Genomic DNA, 20,447 nt, shown 5'->3' on the forward strand with positions numbered 1-20,447 from the left:
CCAGCTTGATATCAAGGGAGGTAGCACTCTCCCTAAAAGCTCTCATGTTGCTTTCGTCACCACCGGGGGTGCCTCCGTAGTGGTGCTCCCAGCTACAGATGGCGCTTTGGACTGGGTCAATCCCTGATCTGCTTGGAACACTGAAGCACTGTCACCGAACTCCAACTCGTCTCCAGCGTGGAGAGAGAAGGCGTCGTTGCCGTCATCATCCCCCCGTAAAGTGTCCACTTCCTCCCGCAGACTTTCCACCTGACGTTCAAGGCGGATCAACTACTCAGCCGTACTGAGTTTGGGGGACGGGCGGCTGAAAGGGTGCTGCCGCGACTAAGCATTACCCCAGAAGGGGGGAATACGGTCATCAGATGGGGAGGACTGTACTGTGGCCTTCATCCCCTCCAGTCGTGCTAAGAGCATGCGTTCTCCAAAGGATGCGCAGGCCAGACAACTATTGGGTTCTCCAACCACTCTCTGTGGATGATCTAGCTAGCTGCTCCAAGGTATTGAATAGCTGCGGATATACCTCTGCGCTTATACACTCTAACATAGAGCTCTTACCAAGTGAATCTTCTCTGGAATGAGCCGAGAAAAGGAAGAGGTGGGTGTAGTGCGGTGGCAGCTATTTAAGGGGGTCAGCCTCAGCACTACCCGGTACATGGGACTAATCTGAAATTCTTACTCGGAATGTATCCGAGCGGAAGGATACCATATTGGAGTGATACAATATAGTGCTACATAACCACATACAATAGTGCAGTTCTTAATTGGGCTAATGGCTATTGATTGGAGATGAGTGGCCCAGTTATCCGACTTTGACCTCTCCACGACTCCACAGCTGAACAAGCCTGTCACGGACCCAGTGACGAAGGAGTTGACAGAGACCCAGCCTTTCAGTAACGTCTACTACGAGACCAGCGGAGAGCCTGTCACGGTAAGAGGACATCTTCCAAACTCCATACTCTGGGTCGTGATCATTAGGTCACACCAGAAAATGAATGTTTCTTATTGTACTTAAGTCCAGGTAGTTACTCCATGTTTCATTCTGTTGTCTGCCATTGGGTGCCTAATGAACACGACCCCGGACTCTCTCTATATTCACATAGTGCTGCTTACGGTCTTTGATTTACTAGCTGTAGGCTACTGTATATCGAAATGTCCCTAAATTTACATTTTTACATTTTAGTCATTTAGCAGACGCTCTTATCCAGAGCGACTTACAGTTCGTGAGTGCATACATTTTTTCATACTGGCCCCCCGTGGGAATCGAACCCACATCCCTGGCGTTGCAAGCGCCATGCTCTACCAACTGAGCTACACGGGACAACTGGCTGCTTTCTAGACTCTACAATCAGTCTCTATCTACTTTATCGTCAGATCACTCACCCTTTTGAACTATATTATAACATTCTGCCTACATTGTCCCTCAACAGCTTGACTATTTTGAAAATATTGAACTATTGAGCAATGCATGGTCAAGGAGTGGATTTTGCCTACCATACCACATCTTGAGAGTTCAACCAGGATCTTTTGATATTACAGGATCTGGATGCCTGTGATGATGACGATGGTAACACCACTGGTGGTGGGGCTGCTAATGGTGGCGGCCATGCTGTCCTGGAGGACTCAATACAGTATGCCGATGTCGAAACAGTAAATGACGAAGCCCTGCCACCGTACTCCGACGCGGACGGTCACCACGTCGACAAGCCGCCGTCGGCCGCTGTGGCCCGTGGAGAAAGCTTTGTGTCGGCAGCCATGTATGTTTAGCAGGTGACGTTTAGGTCTCCATAATGACACAACAACAACACCGTGCCTCCACTCGGCTACATTGAACAGCACAGAGTCCCAGCAAGGCTCTGGACAGATCGGCACAACTCCAGCCTCCCGATGTGGTCAAATCCTAAATGCAGTGTTTCCTACTGTTGTGATTCAGGCAAGGTAATATCACCGGAAACAGCATTCAAAAATATCACCTGAAACTGGTTGTTTGAATGTTGCAATGTTACACCATTCAGTAAGCATCCTCAGACCAAAATGCCATTTTATGGCAGTATGAACAAAATGAGGTTGTCACTGCTTTATAACATTGCAACATCAAAGTTTAAGACTCTGACTCATGTTTTGGGTTCAGTCTAAATTGCAAGAGCTGGCAATACTGCATTATTAGGGTAACGAAATGTGACATCTTGGTTTACAGCAAAGCACACAATGCACACACAATTATCAATGTGCGCGTAATTCCCCCCCACAGGAAAGATTACTGCTAACATTTAAGTCAAATTAAGTTAAAATTATAAGGATTGTATTTTCAGAGTGTCAAAATACACGGCAGATATTGGAGAATACTGCCATTAGTACCATTTTATGTAGATGAAGTGGTTAATATGCTCTAATATATGCTGTATATTTTACACATAGCAAAATATGTATTTTAATATTTTGTATTTTAGTCTTATTCTAAAGCCTTTTATGTACTGAAACACAAATGTGCAAAACATCATTGATGAACAATTATATGAGACCGTATCAAGTTGGTCAAAGATGTCATAGTGAACCAAATGATCAATGAACACTGTAAATAATATTGATGATTAATATATTGTCGGTGAAATGTGTGCACTTAAAAAAAAAACTAGTGTAAGTGTTTCCAGAGCCTCTGTGTATAGGGGTGTCAGTTTCCATGTGAAATTGAAGAGAAAAAAAAGTGTACATTATACTTTAACGGGTATTGAAGTTGTCAGTCACAATTAATATACAAATGGTTTGTGGATTTTAGTCCTTATAACTCTGCATGGCATGATCAATGGCTTGTTTCAAACAGTTGGCTCACATTTCCCAAGGCAGACACCAGGCTTTATACTTTTTGAATGTTGTTGATGTCTTTGCATTCCTCCATTGTATCGTCTACTGCAAGCACAACACATTGATGTAGAGCAGTGGGGTGGTTTAGGCTATACAGAAGGCGCACAACATGACTTGCTGATACATAAGTCAGTCAGTATATGACTATGTTCTTTCCACAGAGTGCTTACTGCAGGGTGCAATAAACAAAAAGTTGAATCGAACTCTTGCTGAGTAATGGGAACAAATCATTGGTTCTGCGTGTTCCAAAGAGTTTGAGTCGCACAATTCCACGAGGGCATTGATCTGTCAGTGTCACCTCAACAGACACCTAGAGAATCAAGCCTATACTTGCTAGGTACATGAACTTGTTGAATAAAAAAAGACACAAAGAAATAGACACAAAAATGAACAAAAAGCACATGTATTAATGTAGATATGTATGTAAATAGATAGATACTATAGACACTAATGATTGATAGACAGATATATACTATATAGATGGTTAAAAGTAGATGGCCGGGTAGACCGATTTATATGGACACATGGCGAAATAGAACACAGTAACTGCCTACCCCACTGTTCTTTAGTCCATCACAGTCAGTGCATCACTTCAATATTATAGTTTTTTGATGTGACAATCACTTTGAAAACAACTGTCATTGGCTTTTGGTGGAGCTTCGGTTTCTATGGTGTTTCTTTTGAAGGGAATGTCTGCATGCTGCATGGAACTATGGGTAGCTCAACTTCTCTGTGCAAAAAGAGTCATGTGGCCATTTTGAAAACATATGGCTGTGGGCGGCGGGCTCGCATAAAGTGCTGCAGTATCAGACAATCACATCTGTATTTTATAAACCTTACACAGGTCAGAGTTCAAAGGGAAATTAATTGTGCATTGTTTGGTTTTAAAAACTGTGATTCCATTTATTTTGTATTTTTTGTGTATTTTATGTATTTCATAGTGTCGTCAAATATATTATACTGTTTTGTGTATTGCCTATAAAAAGAGCCTCAAAATTGAAGATGTGTTGATATATTGAGCTTAAAAAGACAATCATTGGGACCCCTGGGTTTGTTATTATCAAAGACCAATGAGTCAGCAGTCTGTTTAGTTTAGTTCTGTTGTTTTATACTCAAGGCATCTGCTAACTACTTCTCGCTGCAGCAGGAGTTGCTGTGTGTGTTTGCCAAGAAATTTGCCTCCTCTCCAATAGTTTTGAAGCCAAAAATACAAACTGTGAATGTTAGCGATAACGCTAATCTGAATCCGGTCTTTTTCCTTCCCTGCTTGTTTAGTCATCTCACATTCATTGTTTCATCACCAAGCCAGACGTGCCTTAGTTACTTTATTTTTAGCTTGTTAATTTACACATTTGTTTCTGTTTTAGAAAATAAAGACGAGATTTAAAAAAACATGGGGTAACCTCTGATTGTGGAAAGCCAAACACTTAAGATTGTGATTTCTTTATTTTTCTCTTTTCTTTCTTTCCATTTTTTTCTTTTTCGTATGCTTTTTGGGAAACGTATTATATGTTTTACGGATCATTGTCTTGTCCAATAAAATGTAAACCAAAGGCCCTGAACGTCTCGCTGTATTCTCTTAAACTTCTAATGAGTCACAATGACTTGCAGGCCTTGAGTCCTTTAAGGCTCCTAAATGACCAACCAACATGTGCTATTGACAGCATCACAACCTGCGGCACTATAATGTCCAGTGGTAACTTACACTGATTGCCCTTCGTTGCCCTGGACATGTATGTGCCTGTTACCATTCTATATCCAGCACCCAAGTGATATAGCCTAGCCTGAGATCTGTCACCATGCATTTGTTAACCTCTGTCTTAATTAGTGATATACATCTATAGCCTGCGCATCTGATGAGATGCATTCAGAGTACAGAGATTGTCCCATGTCAAGAGTAGTTAACTCAAGTAAAGGAAAAGAACACGCTTGAATGGATTGTGATGGAAGATGATTAAATGTTACTAGCAACGATGCGTAAACAGCGATTAGAGGCCGCAAACTCTCAGCCATTTGCTGTTTGTCCTTTGACTGCTGTGCTTGAGTGACAAATACATAGAGATAGAGAAATATAAATAGAATGAATGAAAGGGATAGTGGTGGCCGATAAGAGCATCTGGTCTTATCTGTCCTTCACCACCAGCAGTTAGCATTCCCAGTCTGCTAGGTGGTTGCTACTTAAAGTTTACAGGACATTTACAGTATTAAGCAAGACTGCCTTCTCGTCTTGTGCACCAGAGGCATGGAATAGTCTACAACCCATGCTTCATCTAGATATGTTAATGCCATTGAATGAATTTACAATTTTGATGGGAGACTCTGTTACAGAGGAGTGTAAAGGCTTTTTTAGGCTGGATCATGTTGTCGAATTGTATTGTTGTATCTTTTAATTCTGTAGTGTATTGATTGTTGCTGACTTCTTGGCCAGGTCTCCTTTGAAAAAGAGACTCTGGGTCTCAATGGGCTTTTCCTGGTTAAATAAAGGTTCAATAATTAAAAAGAGGTAGAAAGGGAAAGAAGGACAGAAGGAGAGTGGAAGATGGTGTCCTCTGCTGGTTCACACTTGGATCAGCATCACATGTAAGATTTTGTAAGCTCCTTTCATTTTTAGTTCATTAATGAAACAGCTCACAACTTTCTAAATTTGATTCCCTGTCTTGCCTAAATTACTCCTGGTTTTGACAAAGAGTTTAATTAGTCTGCTGACACCAGTTAATCAATGCTATCATGACTGAGGATACCACAGGAGGTTGGTGGCACCTTAATTGGGGAGGATGGGCTCGTGGTAATGGCTGGAGCGGAATCAGTGGAATGGTATCAAATACATCAAACATGGTTTGATGCCATTCCATTCGCGCCATTCCAGCCATTATTATGAGCCGTCCTCCCCTCAGCAGCCTCCACTACACATGAGCAGCGCTCCACTTAAATGTATAGTATGTCATACAACTATACTGATCAAAAATATAAATGCAACATGCAACAATTTCAAAGAGTTACAGTTCATAGAAGGAAATCAGTCAATTGAAATAAATAAATTAGGCCCTAATCTATGGCTTTCACATGACCGGGCAGGGGCGCAGCCATGGGTGAGCCTGGCTCCCCAGTGGGTGGGCCTATGCCCTGCCAGGCCCACCCACTGAAAATAAGCAAAATAAGCTTTTTGTGCATATGGAACATTTCTGGGATCTTTTATTTCAGTTTATGAATCATGGCACCAACACTTTACATGTTGCATTTATATTTTCAGTAATCTGATGAAATGATGATCATTCATCCAAAAGGTCAGCCCCAGTGCACATTTCAAAGCGGCAGACACTGTCACAGTTTATTTTACTCTCGCCATGGCAAATTACAGTATATCTGAGGGTTATGTGTGTAAACATATCCTCTGGAGGCTCAAGCACAGACTAATTCAGGAGGATTTAGCCTGTAAAAATGTTAGGCATCACTAGGCATGCCGCTTGTGGAAATTGTTGTCATTTTTGAGCTGCTGAGGCAGGCATGCATACATCTGTTGAAGCACATAAACACATAAATCACAGTCATTCCTGCAGGGGGTGGTTGGGTAAACAAAGAACCAGTAACACACTTCTCAAATGATGGCCTTAAACAGATTAGGGAGCGTTAAAGGTGCAGTCTGAGATTAGTTATTCAGCAAAACAGCAGCCCGTTACTTGTTTTGGTGTACAGGTGAGGGATGAGGCTGGGGAAATATAACCACTCCAACGCATCTGCAAATTCATAGACCGCGCTCTTGCTGCAAGGACTGACAGTCCATGACATCCACATAATAATTGTAAACCTACTTAAAAGCTATACATTGTTTACAAAGACAGTTTACAATGGAGTAAAACAACCTTACATTTTTGGGACTTGATAGAAGACAGTTGTGCTAAGCTCATGAGGCATTTACTAATTATATTTGACAAGAATCAATGGGTAATTCATTTAAATGATCGATAACAGCTATAAATATCCCAGATTGTAGATTTAAATGAGAAGGGAACCAATAGGAAGCTAATGCTACATCATATCCCTTGTAGTGAAGATCAAAAAGGAAGTGTCTGACATCAAAGCACCTACAATTATGGTTAGAGTGCTTAGTGATGGAGATTAAATACATTCTCCCAAGAACTACCAGTGGATGTGTCAGTAAATAGGCCTATGAGTCAAACAATGCCTCTTCCTTCTCTGATCCATAGATCAACAGATTGACAACATAGCTAAAGTTGCCAACTCAGATCAAACTTATTCCAGCAGATTATAAAATGCTTTCTTTTGGGCTTTAAGAAAATCACCAGGAATAGCTTAAGCCTACTGCTATTTCAGATCATAGTTGTGCCTGATTTTTCTTTGACCTTTTTTTTTTTACATTTTAGTCATTTAGCAGACGCTCTTATCCAGACAACTTACAGTTAGTGAGTGCATACATTTTCATATCGGCCCCCCGTGGGAAACAAACCCACAACCCTGGCGTTGCAAGCGCCATGCTCTACAAACTGAGCTACAGGGAACTACATCCACCTTTCATTAAACTACACACACTGTAGATAAAATAATGAATTGATTTAGTAATTAGGGGATTAAAACACTGTCTGATATGAAGGTTTGTCTGGTATGTTGAAATGATTTATGGTGGTAAAATTGTATTTATTTGATATTCTCACTGTTTGCAGGTCAGATCAGTCATATCGTCCTGTTTGTGACACCAAATAAACTCTTTGTTAACACACATTTGGGCATGACATTTAAAACATGCTAAATGGGAGACATTGATTGATTGGTTTTTGGTCTGAAAATGCTAATATTAGCCATTGGTGGCAGTGGCTAACTGAACTAAATCTAAGATTGCTGTCTTTCCTTGACCGGTGCTGTCTTTCCTTGTCCATAGCTCTCAAGGTACGGAAAGTATTCAGACCCCTTTACTTTTTCCACATTTTGTTACGTTACATCCTTATTCTAAAATTGATTAAATAATTTTTTCCCCTCATCACGCTACACACAATACCCCAAAATGACGAAGTGAAAACAGGTTTTTACAAATTTTACCATGAAATTTTACCATGAAATGGTCCTCTGTAGCTCAGCTGGTAGAGCACGGCGCTTGTAACGCCAAGAAAGTGGGTTCGATCCCCGGGACCACCCATACACACAAAAAAAATAAAATAAAATGTATGCACGCATGACTGTAAGTCGCTTTGGATAAAAGCGTCTGCTAAATGGCATATTATATTATATTATTATTATACTTACAAGCCCTTAACCAACAATGCAGTTCAATAAATAATGTTAAGAAAATATTTACTAAATAAATTAAATGAAAACATTAAAAGTAACACAATAAAATGACATAACTATATAACGAGGCTATATACAGGGGGTACCGGTACTGAGTCAATGTGCGGGGGTACAGGTTAGTCGAGGTAGTTTGTACATGTAGGTTGGGATAAAGTGACTATACATAGATAATAGACAGCGGGTAGCAGCAGTGTAAATACAAATGGGAGGGTGTCAATGTAAATAGTCCGGGTGGCCATTTGATTAATTGTTCAGCAGTCTTATAGCTTGCGGGTAAAAGCTGTTAAGGAGCCTTTTGGACCTAGACTTGGAGCTCTGGTACCGCTTGCCGTGTGGTAGCAGAGAAAACAGTCTATGACTTGGGTGACTGGAGTCTTTGAGCTTTTTGGGCCTTCCTCTGACACCGCCTAGTATATAGGTCCTGGATGGCAGGAAGCTTGGCCCCAGTAATGTATTGGGCCGTACACACTACCCTCTGTAGCGCCTTATGGTCGGATGCCGAGCAGTTGCCATACCTGGCGGTGATGCAACCGGTCAGGATGCTCTCGATGGTGCAGATGTATAACCTTTTGAGGATCTGGGGACCCATGAAAAATATTTTCAGTCTCCGGAGGGGGAAAAGGGGTTGTCGTGCCCTCTTCACGACTGTCTTGGTGTGTTTGGACCATGATAGTTTGTTGGTGATGTGGACACCCATGAACTTGAAACTCTCGACACGCTCCACTACAGCGCCGTCGATGTTAATGGGGGCCTGTTCGGCCCTCCTTTTCCTGTAGTCCACGATCATCTCCTTTGTCTTGCTCACATTGAGGGAGAGATTGTTGTCCTGGCACCACACTGCCAGACCTCTGACCTCCTCCATATAGGCTGTCTCATCGTTGTCGGTGATCAGGCCTACCACTGTTGTGTCGTCAGCAAACTTAATTACATTTACATTTACATTTACGTCATTAAGCAGATGCTCTTATCCAGAGCGACTTACAAATTGGTGCATTCACCTTATAGCCAGTGGGATAACCACTTTGCAATGTTTTTTTTTTTTTTTTTTTTTGGTGGGTTGGGGTAAAGGGCGGGTAGAAGGATTACTTTATCCTATCCCAGGTATTCCTTAAAGAGGTGGGGTTTCAAATGTCTCCGGAAGGTGGTGAGTGACTCCGCTGTCCTGGCGTTGTGAGGGAACTTGTTCCACCATTGGGGTGCCAGAGCAGCGAACAGTTTTGACTGGGCTGAGTGGGAACTGTGCTTCCGCAGAGGTAGGGGAGCCAGCAGGCCAGAGGTGGATGAACGCAATGCCCTCGTTTGGGTGTAGGGACTGATCAGAGCCTGAAGGTACGGAGGTGCCGTTCCCCTCACAGCTCCGTAGGCAAGCACCATGGTCTTGTAGCAGATGCGAGCTTCAACTGGAAGCCAGTGGAGTGTGCGGAGGAGCGGGGTGACGTGAGAGAACTTGGGAAGGTTGAACACCAGACGGGCTGCGACATTCTGGATGAGTTGTAGGGGTTTAATGTTACAGGCAGGGAGCCCAGTCAACAGCGAGTTGCAGTAATCCAGACGGGAGATGACAAGTGCCTGGATTAGGACCTGTGCCGCTTCCTGTGTAAGGCATGGTCGTACTCTCCGAATGTTGTAGAGCATGAACCTACAGGATCGGGTCACCGCCTTGATGTTAGCGGAGAACGACAGGGTGTTGTCCAGGGTCACGCCGAGGCTCTTCGCACTCTGGGAGGAGGACACAACGGAGTTGTCAACCGTGATGGCGAGATCATGGAACGGGCAGTCCTTCCCCGGGAGGAAGAGCAGCTCCATGCTTGGCCACGCAGTCGTGGGTGAACAGGGAGTACAGGAGGGGACTAAGCACGCACCCCTGAGGGGCCCCGGTGTTGAGGATCAGCATGGCAGATGTGTTGTTGCTTACCCTTACCAGCTGGGGAGGCCTGTCAGGATGTACAGGATCCAGACGCAGAGGGAGGTGTTTGTGAATGTTGATCTGTTTAAAGGTCTTGCTCACATCGGCTACGGAGAGCGTGATAACACAGTCATCCAGAAAAGCTGGTGCTCTCATGCATGCTTCAGTGTTGCTTGCCTCGAAGCGAGCATAAAAGGCATTTAGCTCGTCTGATAGGCTCGCATCACTGGGCAGCTCGCGGCTAGGTTTTCCTTTGTAGTCCGTAATAGTTTGCAAGCTCCTGCCACATCCGACGAGCGTCAGAGCCGGTGTAGTAGGATTCAATCTTAGTCCTGTATTGACGCTTTGCCTGTTTGATGGTTTGTCTAAGGGCATAGCGGGATTTCTTATAAGCGTCCAGATTAGTGTCCCACTCTTTGAAAGCGGCAGCTCTAACCTTTAGCTCGGTGCGGATGTTGCCTGTAATCCATGGCTTCTGGTTGGGATATGTAAGTACAGTCACTGTGGGGACGACGTCGTCAATGCACTTATTGATGAAGCCGGTGACTGAGGTGGTATACTTCTCAATACCATTGGATGAATCACGGAACATATTCCAGTTTGTGCTAGCAAAACAGTCCTGTAGCGTAGCATCCGCGTCATCTGACCACTTCTGTATTGAGTGAGTCACTGGTATTTCCTTCTTTAGTTTTTGCTTGTAATCAGAAAGCAGGAGGATAGAATTATGGTCAGATTTGCCAAATGGAGGGCGAGGGAGAGTTTGTATGCGTCTCTGTGTGTGTGTAGTAAAGGTGGTCTAGAGTTTTTTTCCCATCTGGTTGCACATGTGACATGCTGATAGAAATGAGGTCAAACTGATTTAAGTTTGCCTGCATTAAAGTCCCCAGCCACTAGGAGCGCCGCTTCTGGATGAGCATTTTCTTGTTTGCTTATGGCCTTATACAGCTTGTTGAGTGCGGTCTTAGTGCCAGCACCGGTTTGTGGTGGTAAATAAACGGCTACGAATAATATAGATGAGAACTCTCTTGGTAGATATTGTGGTCTACAGCTCATCATAAGGTAACTTGAGACTTCTTTAATATTAGACATAGCGCACCAGCTGTTATTGACAAATAGACACACACCCCCGCCCTCGTCTTTCCAGACGTAGCTGCTCTGTCCTGCCGATGCAAGGAAAATCCAGCCAGATCTATATTTTCCGTGTCGTTGCTCAGCCACGACTCGGTGAAACATAAGAAATTACAGTTTTTAATATCCCTTTGGTAGGATAGTTTCGACCGTAGATCATCGAGTTTGTTTTCCAGTGATTGCACGTTGTCCAACAGAACTGATGGTAATGGCGATTTACTCTCTCGCCTACGAATCCTAGCAAGGCACCCCGATCTTCTCCCTCTGTATCTCCGCCTTTTCTTCACGCAAATGATAGGGATTTAGGCCTGGTCTCCGGAGAGCAGTATATCCTTCGCATCAGGCTCATTAAATAAATAATCTTCATACAGTTCGAGCTGAACAATCGCTGATCTGATGTCCAAAAGCTATTTTTGGTCATAAGAGACGGTAGCAGCAACTTTATGTACAAAATAAGTTACAAACAATGCGAAAGAACAAACAAAATAGCATAGTTGGTTAGGAGCCCGTAAATTGGCAGCCATCCCCTCCGGCGACATTATTTGTCATACCTTATTTACATAAGTATTCAGACCCTTTGCTATGAGACTCGAAAATTGAGCTCAGGTGCATCCTGTTTCCATTGATCATCCTTGAGATGTTTCTACAACTTGATTGGAGTCCACCTGTGGTAAATTCAATTGATTGGACATGATTTGGAAAGGCCATGATTTGGAAAGAGCATGAGGTCGAAGGAATTGTCCGTAGAGCTCCGAGACAGGATTGTGTCGAGGCACAGATCTGGGGAAGGGTACCCTAAACATTTATGCAGCATTGAAGGTACCCAAGAACACAGTGGCCTCCATCATTCTTAAATGGAAGAAGTTTGGAACCACCAAGACTCTTCCTAGAGCTGGCCGCCCGGCCAAACTGAGCAATCGAGGGAGAAGGGCCTTGGTCAGTGAGGTGACCAAGAACCCGATGGTCACTCTGACAGAGCTCGAGAGTTCCTCTGTGGTGATGGGAGAACCTTACAGAATGACAACCATCTCTGGAGCACTCCACCAATCAGGCCTTTATGGTAGAGTGGCCAGATGGAAGACACTCCTTAGTAAAAGGCACATGACAGCCCGCTTGGAGTTTGCCAAAAGGCATCTAAAGGACTCTCAGGCCATGAGAAACAAGATTCACAAGATGTCAGAGACAAAGTTGTGGAGAAGTACAGATCAGGGTTGGGTTATAAAAAAATATCAGAAACTTTGAACATCCCACGGAGCACCATTAAATCCATTATAAAAAAATAGAAACATGTGCCAAGCTTATAGAGACATACCCCAAGAGCTGTAATTGCTGCAAAAGGTGGCTCTACAAAGTATTGACTTTGGGGGGGTGAATAGTTATGCACGCTCAAGTTTTCAGTTTTTTGGTCTTATTTCTTGTTTGTTTCACAAGAAAAAATATTTTGCATCTTCAAAGTGGTAGGCATGTTGTGCCAGGTCGCAGTTGTAAATGAGAACTTGTTCTCAACTGGCTTACCTGGTTAAATAAAGGTTAAAAACATTTTTTTTTTTTTATAAAGAATCAAATGATACGATCCCCTCAAAAAATCTATTTTAATTCCAGGTTGTAAGGCAACAAAGTAGGAAAAATGCCAAGGGGGGTGAATACTTTCGCAAGCCACTGTACATGTGTGCCAAGTTATTAGCGTCATACCCAAGAAGACTCGAGTCTGTAATTGCTGCCAAAGGTGCTTCAACAAAGTACTGAGTAAAGGGTCTGAATACTTACGTCAATGTCATAGTTTTTTACTTGTAATAAATTTGCTAACATTTCTAAAAAACCTTTGTCATTATGGGCTATTGTGTGTAGATTGATGATGGGGAAAACAACAATGTTATCCATTTTAGAATAAGGCTGGAACGTAACAAAATGTGGAAAAAGTAAAGGGGTCTGAATACTTTCCGAATGCACTGTATACATATGTACTTTTGCTGCACTATCCTTTTAATAAATACATATTTTTTAAATGATTTGTATTTTTTTACAAACACCTTATGGTAATAATCTCAAAATGATCATGTTTACATCTCATCATATAATGACTTTGCAATTATACTGAATTCCAGATCAGAGGAGAAACATGTTACCCAGACAGGCCACCAGAGGGAGCAGTGAGTTGCAGAGATCAGCACGATGTTGGGTGCATTTTGAAGCCTTAACCATTAAGAGGGTGGTGACTGGCTCTTCATACCTCATTCTGTAAATGAAAATGTCCGTAAGGAAACACCTGAAAGTCATACACATAAGGCCAAGACGCCTTTATTTCAAGACTATTATACACTCTTAACAATCATCCTGGTGATTCACAGCATACTGAGCTATGAGAGTTCCAGGGTTCAAAATCCAGATGAGCTCCCAAATAGTGTTTTCTTGTAGAAAAACTAATATTTACAATGTGTTGTTATTGTGGTATTGTACACTGTGTTCTGTGGGGAGTAGAGCTGAGACTGGCCCACCATCTCAAGGGATTAACTACTGCCATTAAATCAGTTGCCTTGAGAAATTCATATTGCTTGTGCAATGGGAATAAGGGGCTTCACTCACCAGCTTTCTTTCTTTCTTTCTTTCTTTCTTTCTTTCTTTCTTTCTTTCTTTCTTTCTTTCTTTCTTTCTTTCTTTCTTTCTTTCTTTCTTTCTTTCTTTCTCTTTATATGCCTTTATTCATATAAAACATCTGATTTATGGAATTCTTCATGTGGTCTATTTTAAAGGGTACTTGATGTAATATTACATGCTTTTAAGATTCTATATTGGTGCACAATTTCTACTTAAAATATCAAAGGGCACTTATTTTGTGGAACAACCCTGATGGACTAATTATGATCAAATTAACACAACTGATTCTAGATCAGTGCTAACTACCTGTTGAGCCCCTTGGGTCTCTCATCTGAATCAGCTATCTTAACTGCCTACAACAATCCCAGAATTCTCTCTCTCTCTATCTCTCTGTCTCTCCATCACTCTCTCTTAATTGAACCATGTGCCTGTCTCTCCCTCTCTCGTCCACCAGTTCCTCTTTCCATTAATACCCTGGCGCCCGATGTGGCGCGGAAACAGTGATAGCAATCTCCATGGACACAGCCCAGCAACAGGCTGGCCCCTAACATCCAATCAGAGCGCTCGGTGGCTCTGCCTCACCTCCAATGGGAGTGGTGGGCCTGACGTCAGCCTGTGAAGGTAAATGCTCAGAGGCGTGATTGTTCACTTCCTCGTTGGTACATCTAGCCGACTGAGCTGAGCTCACCGGGACTGGGCCTTATTCAATGTTCCTTGCTTCAACATCGCTTGGAACATACCGAATGACACTTGTCTGCTAAAGTGCTGCTCTTCTTTGAGTAACCTCCTATTCTGTGGTGACAATATCACAGTTGGAGAGAGAAGGAGAGAGAGCGCAAGAGAGAGAGGAGAGATGCTGGATAGTGTGACTAAAGCCATGCCCACAAACCCACTTACGACCTACATGCAACCACTGCATCAAATATCTACATATCAGCTCTGCTGCTCATCAACCATTTTCTGTCATCCAGAATGACTTCCCTATTTCCCTCTGCTTCCATTTCCTTCCATTTTCAATTGTAAAGGCTTAAGCAATAGTTACGTAATGATGCATCTAACATTCAGCCTACAGTAAAAGCATACAATCGTTGACAGACACTTCTTTGTCACCCCATGGTAAATAGATGTGAGGAGACTATCTTGTTGTTAGTATCCGTGTGTGTGTTTCTGATGTGGTGCCTGATGCCAGCAACTATGCCAAGCTTTGTGTACCAGTGTGTTACTACCCCTGAATTCAGTGTCAGTAAACCCACGTCATGTGACCCGCAAGACAGGGTGCGGTTGCTAGGCAACCGCCATCCCTCGCCCCATCCCAGTACAGTGAGGGAAAAAAGTATTTGATCCCCTGCTGATTTTGTACGTTTGCCCACTGACAAAGACATGATCAGTCTATAATTTTAATGGTAGGTTTATTTGAACAGTGAGAGACAGAATAACAACAAAATAATCCAGAAAAACGCATGTCAAAAATGTTATAAATTGATTTGCATTTTAATGAGGGAAATAAGTATTTGCCCCTCTGCAAAACATGACTTAGTACTTGGTGGCAAAACCCTTGTTGGCAATCACAGAGGTCAGACGTTTCTCGTAGTTGGCCACCAGGTTTGCACACATCTCAGGAGGGATTTTGTTCCACTCCTCTTTGCAGATCTTCTCCAAGTCATTAAGGTTTCGAGGCCAACGTTTGGCAACTCGAACCTTCAGCTCCCTCCACAGATTTTCTATGGGATTAAGGTCTGGAGACTGGCTAGGCCACTCCAGGACCTTAATGTGCTTCTTCTTGAGCCACTCCTTTGTTGCCTTGGCCGTGTGTTTTGGATCATTGTCATGCTGGAATACCCATCCACGACCCATTTTCAATGCCCTGGCTGAGGGAAGGAGGTTCTCACCCAAGATTTGACGGTACATGGCCCCGTCCATCGTCCCTTTGATGCGGTGAAGTTGTCCTGTCCCCTTAGCAGAAAAACACCCCCAAAGCATAATGTTTCCACCTCCATGTTTGACGGTGGGGATGGTGTTTTTGGGGTCATAGGCAGCATTCCTCCTCCTCCAAACACGGCGAGTTGAGTTGATGCCAAAGAGCTCCATTTTGGTCTCATCTGACCACAACACTTTCACCCAGTTCTCCTCTGAATCATTCAGATGTTCATTGGCAAACTTCAGACGGGCCTGTATATGTGCTTTCTTGAGCAGGGGGACCTGTGTTACCAATTGTTTTCTTGGTGACTATGGTCCCAGCTGCCTTGAGATCATTGACAAGATCCTCCCGTGTAGTTCTGGGCTGATTCCTCACTGTTCTCATGATCATTGCAACTCCACGAGGTGAGATCTTGCATGGAGCCCCAGGCCGAGGGAGATTGACAGTTATTTTGTGTTTCTTCCATTTGCGAATAATCGCACCAACTGTTGTCACCTTCTCAACAAGCTGCTTGGCGATGGTCTTGTAGCCCATTCCAGCCTTGTGAAGGTCTACAATCTTGTCCCTGACATCCTTGGAGAGCTCTTTGGTCTTGGCCATGGTGGAGAGTTTGGAATCTGATTGATTGATTGCTTCTGTGGACAGGTGTCTTTTATACAGGTAACAAGCTGAGATTAGGAGCACTCCCTTTAAGAGTGTGCTCCTAATCTCAGCTCGTTACCTGTATAAAAGACACCTGGGAGCCAGAAATCTTTCTGATTGAGAGGGGTCAAATACTTATTTCCCTCATTAAAATGCAAATCAATTTATAACATGTTTGACATGCGTTTTTCTGGATTTTGTTGTTGTTATTCTGTCTCTCACTGTTCAAATAAACCTACCATTAAAATTATAGACTGATAATTTCTTTGTCAGTGGGCAAACGTACAACATCAGCAGGGGATCAAATACTTTTTTCCCTCACTGTATGTGGAAAGATGGATCCCAGTACATGGAGGGAATGGGTGAATGGGTGTGGGGGTGAGACAGAGGTGTATTTATAGAAGCAATGGCAAAGGAGAGGGAATTACATGTCGATGCTCAAATTAAACTCACCATCTGTCTCTATTCTTTTTTTCACTCACCCCGTTTCATTCATAGATGGGAAACAGGAGAGAGGGGGCGAGAAGGAAGGAAAGAGAGATTAGCACAGAAATCAGACAATAACAATGAACATGTGGACAACATTACCACAGAAATCAGACAATAACAATGAACATGTGGACAACATTACCACAGAAATCAGACAATAACAATGAACATGTGGACAACATTACCACAGAAATCAGACAATAACAATGAACATGTGGACAACATTACCACAGAAATCGCAAAGCAGCACTACAGCGCTAACTCCAAAATTCAAAATAATTCTGAAAGGTGTGGCAGAGGAGTTTTCCCATGAAAGGTCCTGTCATATACCATGATTTGCACCACGGCTCCTGCTTCCTATACTCTTAAATGAATTCTGTGAGGGGAAACCATTTTAGATAGGGTTTTAAAATGAAGTGCCAAAGGGTACAAATGCGCATCCAGTTGTAATTAGAGCTGGTGTTATCTGGGAAGGGATGGAAGTAATAGATTGATAGTGCGGCTCTACAGGCTGTGCTGGGTTGTCAGGGTGATTGACTGGTGCTTGTCACCCATTTCTCTGCTTAAGCTGAAGCCATCGAGCTACAGAGAAACATGCAAAGTCAGTCCTCCATAGTGTTATGTGTTAAAGATACACTATGGAAGTTAATTGTTGGCAGATTTTGGCTTGAATGTTTGCTGTGTGGTTTATATGCATAATCCATGTCTGATCTCATGAAAACACACAAATCCTTAGGCAAACACTATATGCTTTTTCTCATGGGTGTAGGAATGTGTCCCTTTTTCTCTCCAATTAGATATTTTCTGGACAACATTTCCATCCATTTAGAGGTCCCCTTTAAGCTCTAGAGCACCCCCAAAGGCAAAAGTTCAGTATTGCCTTTTTAAGGCAGCTTCCCAAACGATGGGTGGTGGACGGTTATTTCTTGATCGTGGCAGGAGATTGTGTCGTGTCTACAGATATTGGCGTTGTTGATTCGGTGGGTGGCAGGAAGATTCCAGAAGCTTTTGAATGGTCAGGTCACAAAGTATTTTGAGAGACACAGTGTGACAAATATCACCACAATAGAAATAGACAGGGTCATCATCATGGATGAAACGACAAACTCGCAACAGAGGAAGTCAAACCCTGTGTGAGGATGGATGTACTTGAATAGGGGTGAAGCATAACAGGGAAGGCACAAAAACGAGAGATAGATATGTTAAAGAAAGACAAGTCTGAAAGACAGTAGACTCATATAGGCAGACACAGTGCAGTCTCTTATAATCAAGATTCACACCACATAGTAGGGAGACCTACTTCACACAGGAGACAGACAGACAGTTAGACAGACAGACAGACAGTTAGACACACGCTATCAATACCCTGATAACTCCCTTACACAAGACAAATGTCCAGGCATTGTTTTCCAAGTACAGCTAGTGTTCTTCCCCATTAGCTCAGGGAGCCATGGTTCATCTCAAGGTTTCGCCCAACAACAAGCTGCTCCTCGCTCCAATGGAGCTCCACATTGACGGATGGGGGTGTCTTCCTGTGGAAGGTCGTCCCATGTCTTCATGAAGCGTGTCCCTGAGCGCATAAAATACGTACTTTTTTTTACAATAGGCGAGACAGTAGAATGTGATTTTGATGTCCTTGTGAAAATATCAAGTTTATGTTGTTTTTTTCTTCACAAAATCTGAAGAGTGCTTTGGTATTTTTTTAGTGCTTTCTACTGTACCTCTTTATCGAGGTTCTAGTACATGATTTGATTTATTGATTCATTTGTTATTTCAGGGTATTGCATCTTTCAGAAACCCAGCCCATATGGGCTTATACAGTGGGGGAAAAAAGTATTTAGTCAGCCACCAATTGTGCAAGTTCTCCCACTTAAAAAGATGAGAGAGGCCTGTAATTTTCATCATAGGTACACGTCAACTATGACAGACAAATTGAGATTTTTTCTCTCCAGAAAATCACATTGTAGGATTTTTTATGATTTTATTTGCAAATTATGGTGGAAAATAAGTATTTGGTCACCTACAAACAAGCAAGATTTCTGGCTCTCACAGACCAGTAACTTCTTCTTTAAGAGGCTCCTCTGTCCTCCACTCGTTACCTGTAATAATGGCACCTGTTTGAACTTGTTATCAGTATAAAAGACACCTGTCCACAACCTCAAACAGTCACACTCCAAACTCCACTATGGCAAAGACCAAAGAGCTGTCAAAGGACACAAGAAACAAAATTGTAGACCTGCACCAGGCTGGGAAGACTGAATCTGCAATAGGTAAGCAGCTTGGTTTGAAGAAATCAACTGTGGGAGCAATTATTAGGAAATGGAAGACATACAAGACCACTGATAATCTCCCTCGATCTGGGGCTCCACGCAAGATCTCACCCCGTGGGGTCAAAATGATCACAAGAACGGTGAGCAAAAATCCCAGAACCACACGGGGGGACCTAGTGAATGACCTGCAGAGAGCTGGGACCAAAGTAACAAAGCCTACCATCAGTAACACACTACGCCGCCAGGGACTCAAATCCTGCAGTGCCAGACGTGTCCCCCTGCTTAAGCCAGTACATGTCCAGGCCCGTCTGAAGTTTGCTAGAGTGCATTTGGATGATCCAGAAGAGGATTGGGAGAATGTCATATGGTCAGATGAAACCAAAATATAACTTTTTGGTAAAAACTCAACTCGTCGTGAATGCTGAGTTGCATCCAAAGAACACCATACCTACTGTGAAGCATGGGGGTGGAAACATCATGCTTTGAGGCTGTTTTTCTGCAAAGGGACCAGGACGACTGATCCGTGTAAAGGAAAGAATGAATGGGGCCATGTATCGTGAGATTTTGAGTGAAAACCTCCTTCCATCAGCAAGGGCATTGAAGATAAAACGTGGTTGGGTCTTTCAGCATGACAATGATCCCAAACACACCGCCCGGGCAACGAAGGAGTGGCTTCGTAAGAAGCATTTCAAGGTCCTGGAGTGGCCTAGCCAGTCTCCAGATCTCAACCCCATAGAAAATCTTTGGAGGGAGTTGAAAGTCCGTGTTGCCCAGCGACAGCCCCAAAACATCACTGCTCTAGAGGAGATCTGCATGGAGGAATGGGCCAAAATACCAGCAACAGTGTGTGAAAACCTTGTGAAGACTTACAGAAAACGTTTGACCTGTGTCATTGCCAACAAATGGTATATAACAAAGTATTGAGAAACTTTTGTTATTGACCAAATACTTATTTTCCACCATAATTTGCAAATAAATTCATTAAAAATTCTACAATGTGATTTTCTGGATTTTTTTTTCTCATTTTGTCTGTCATAGTTGACGTGTACCTATGATGAAAATTACAGGCCTCTCTCATCTTTTTAAGTGGGAGAACTTGCACAATTGGTGGCTGACTAAATACTTTTTTCCCCCACTGTAATACACTAGATATTCAAAATGTACAGTATAGTTCTAGCTCTATTATACAGTGAGTCCACTATCTCATGCTGTCTCTATCACTCCCCATGGTGAGTATTATGCAACATTGTCATGGAGTCAGGGGAGGCTTTCAAGAGAGTGGAAGAGAGGGGGAATGGAGAGGGGGATGGATAGAGGAGGGATGGAGAGAGAGAGTGGC

General features: G+C 42.9%; 1 protein-coding gene across 1 annotated transcript in view; it reads left to right on the plus strand.

The window, feature by feature from the left end:
• The window catches only part of LOC311132915 (poliovirus receptor-like), a 76,696-nt gene extending 72,280 nt beyond the window's left edge, over window positions 1-4,416 (plus strand). The window contains exons 9-10 of the mRNA XM_084166298.1: window positions 833-928; window positions 1,537-4,416. Coding sequence (XP_084022424.1) covers window positions 833-928; window positions 1,537-1,764 — 324 coding nt within the window. The 3' untranslated portion in view covers window positions 1,765-4,416. The remainder of the gene's footprint in view (window positions 1-832; window positions 929-1,536) is intronic.
• The last annotated feature ends 16,031 nt before the right edge of the window (window positions 4,417-20,447 follow it).

Source organism: Coregonus lavaretus (assembly GCF_964263955.1).
Source record: "Coregonus lavaretus genome assembly, chromosome: 7".
Lineage (NCBI taxonomy): Eukaryota > Metazoa > Chordata > Actinopteri > Salmoniformes > Salmonidae > Coregonus > Coregonus lavaretus.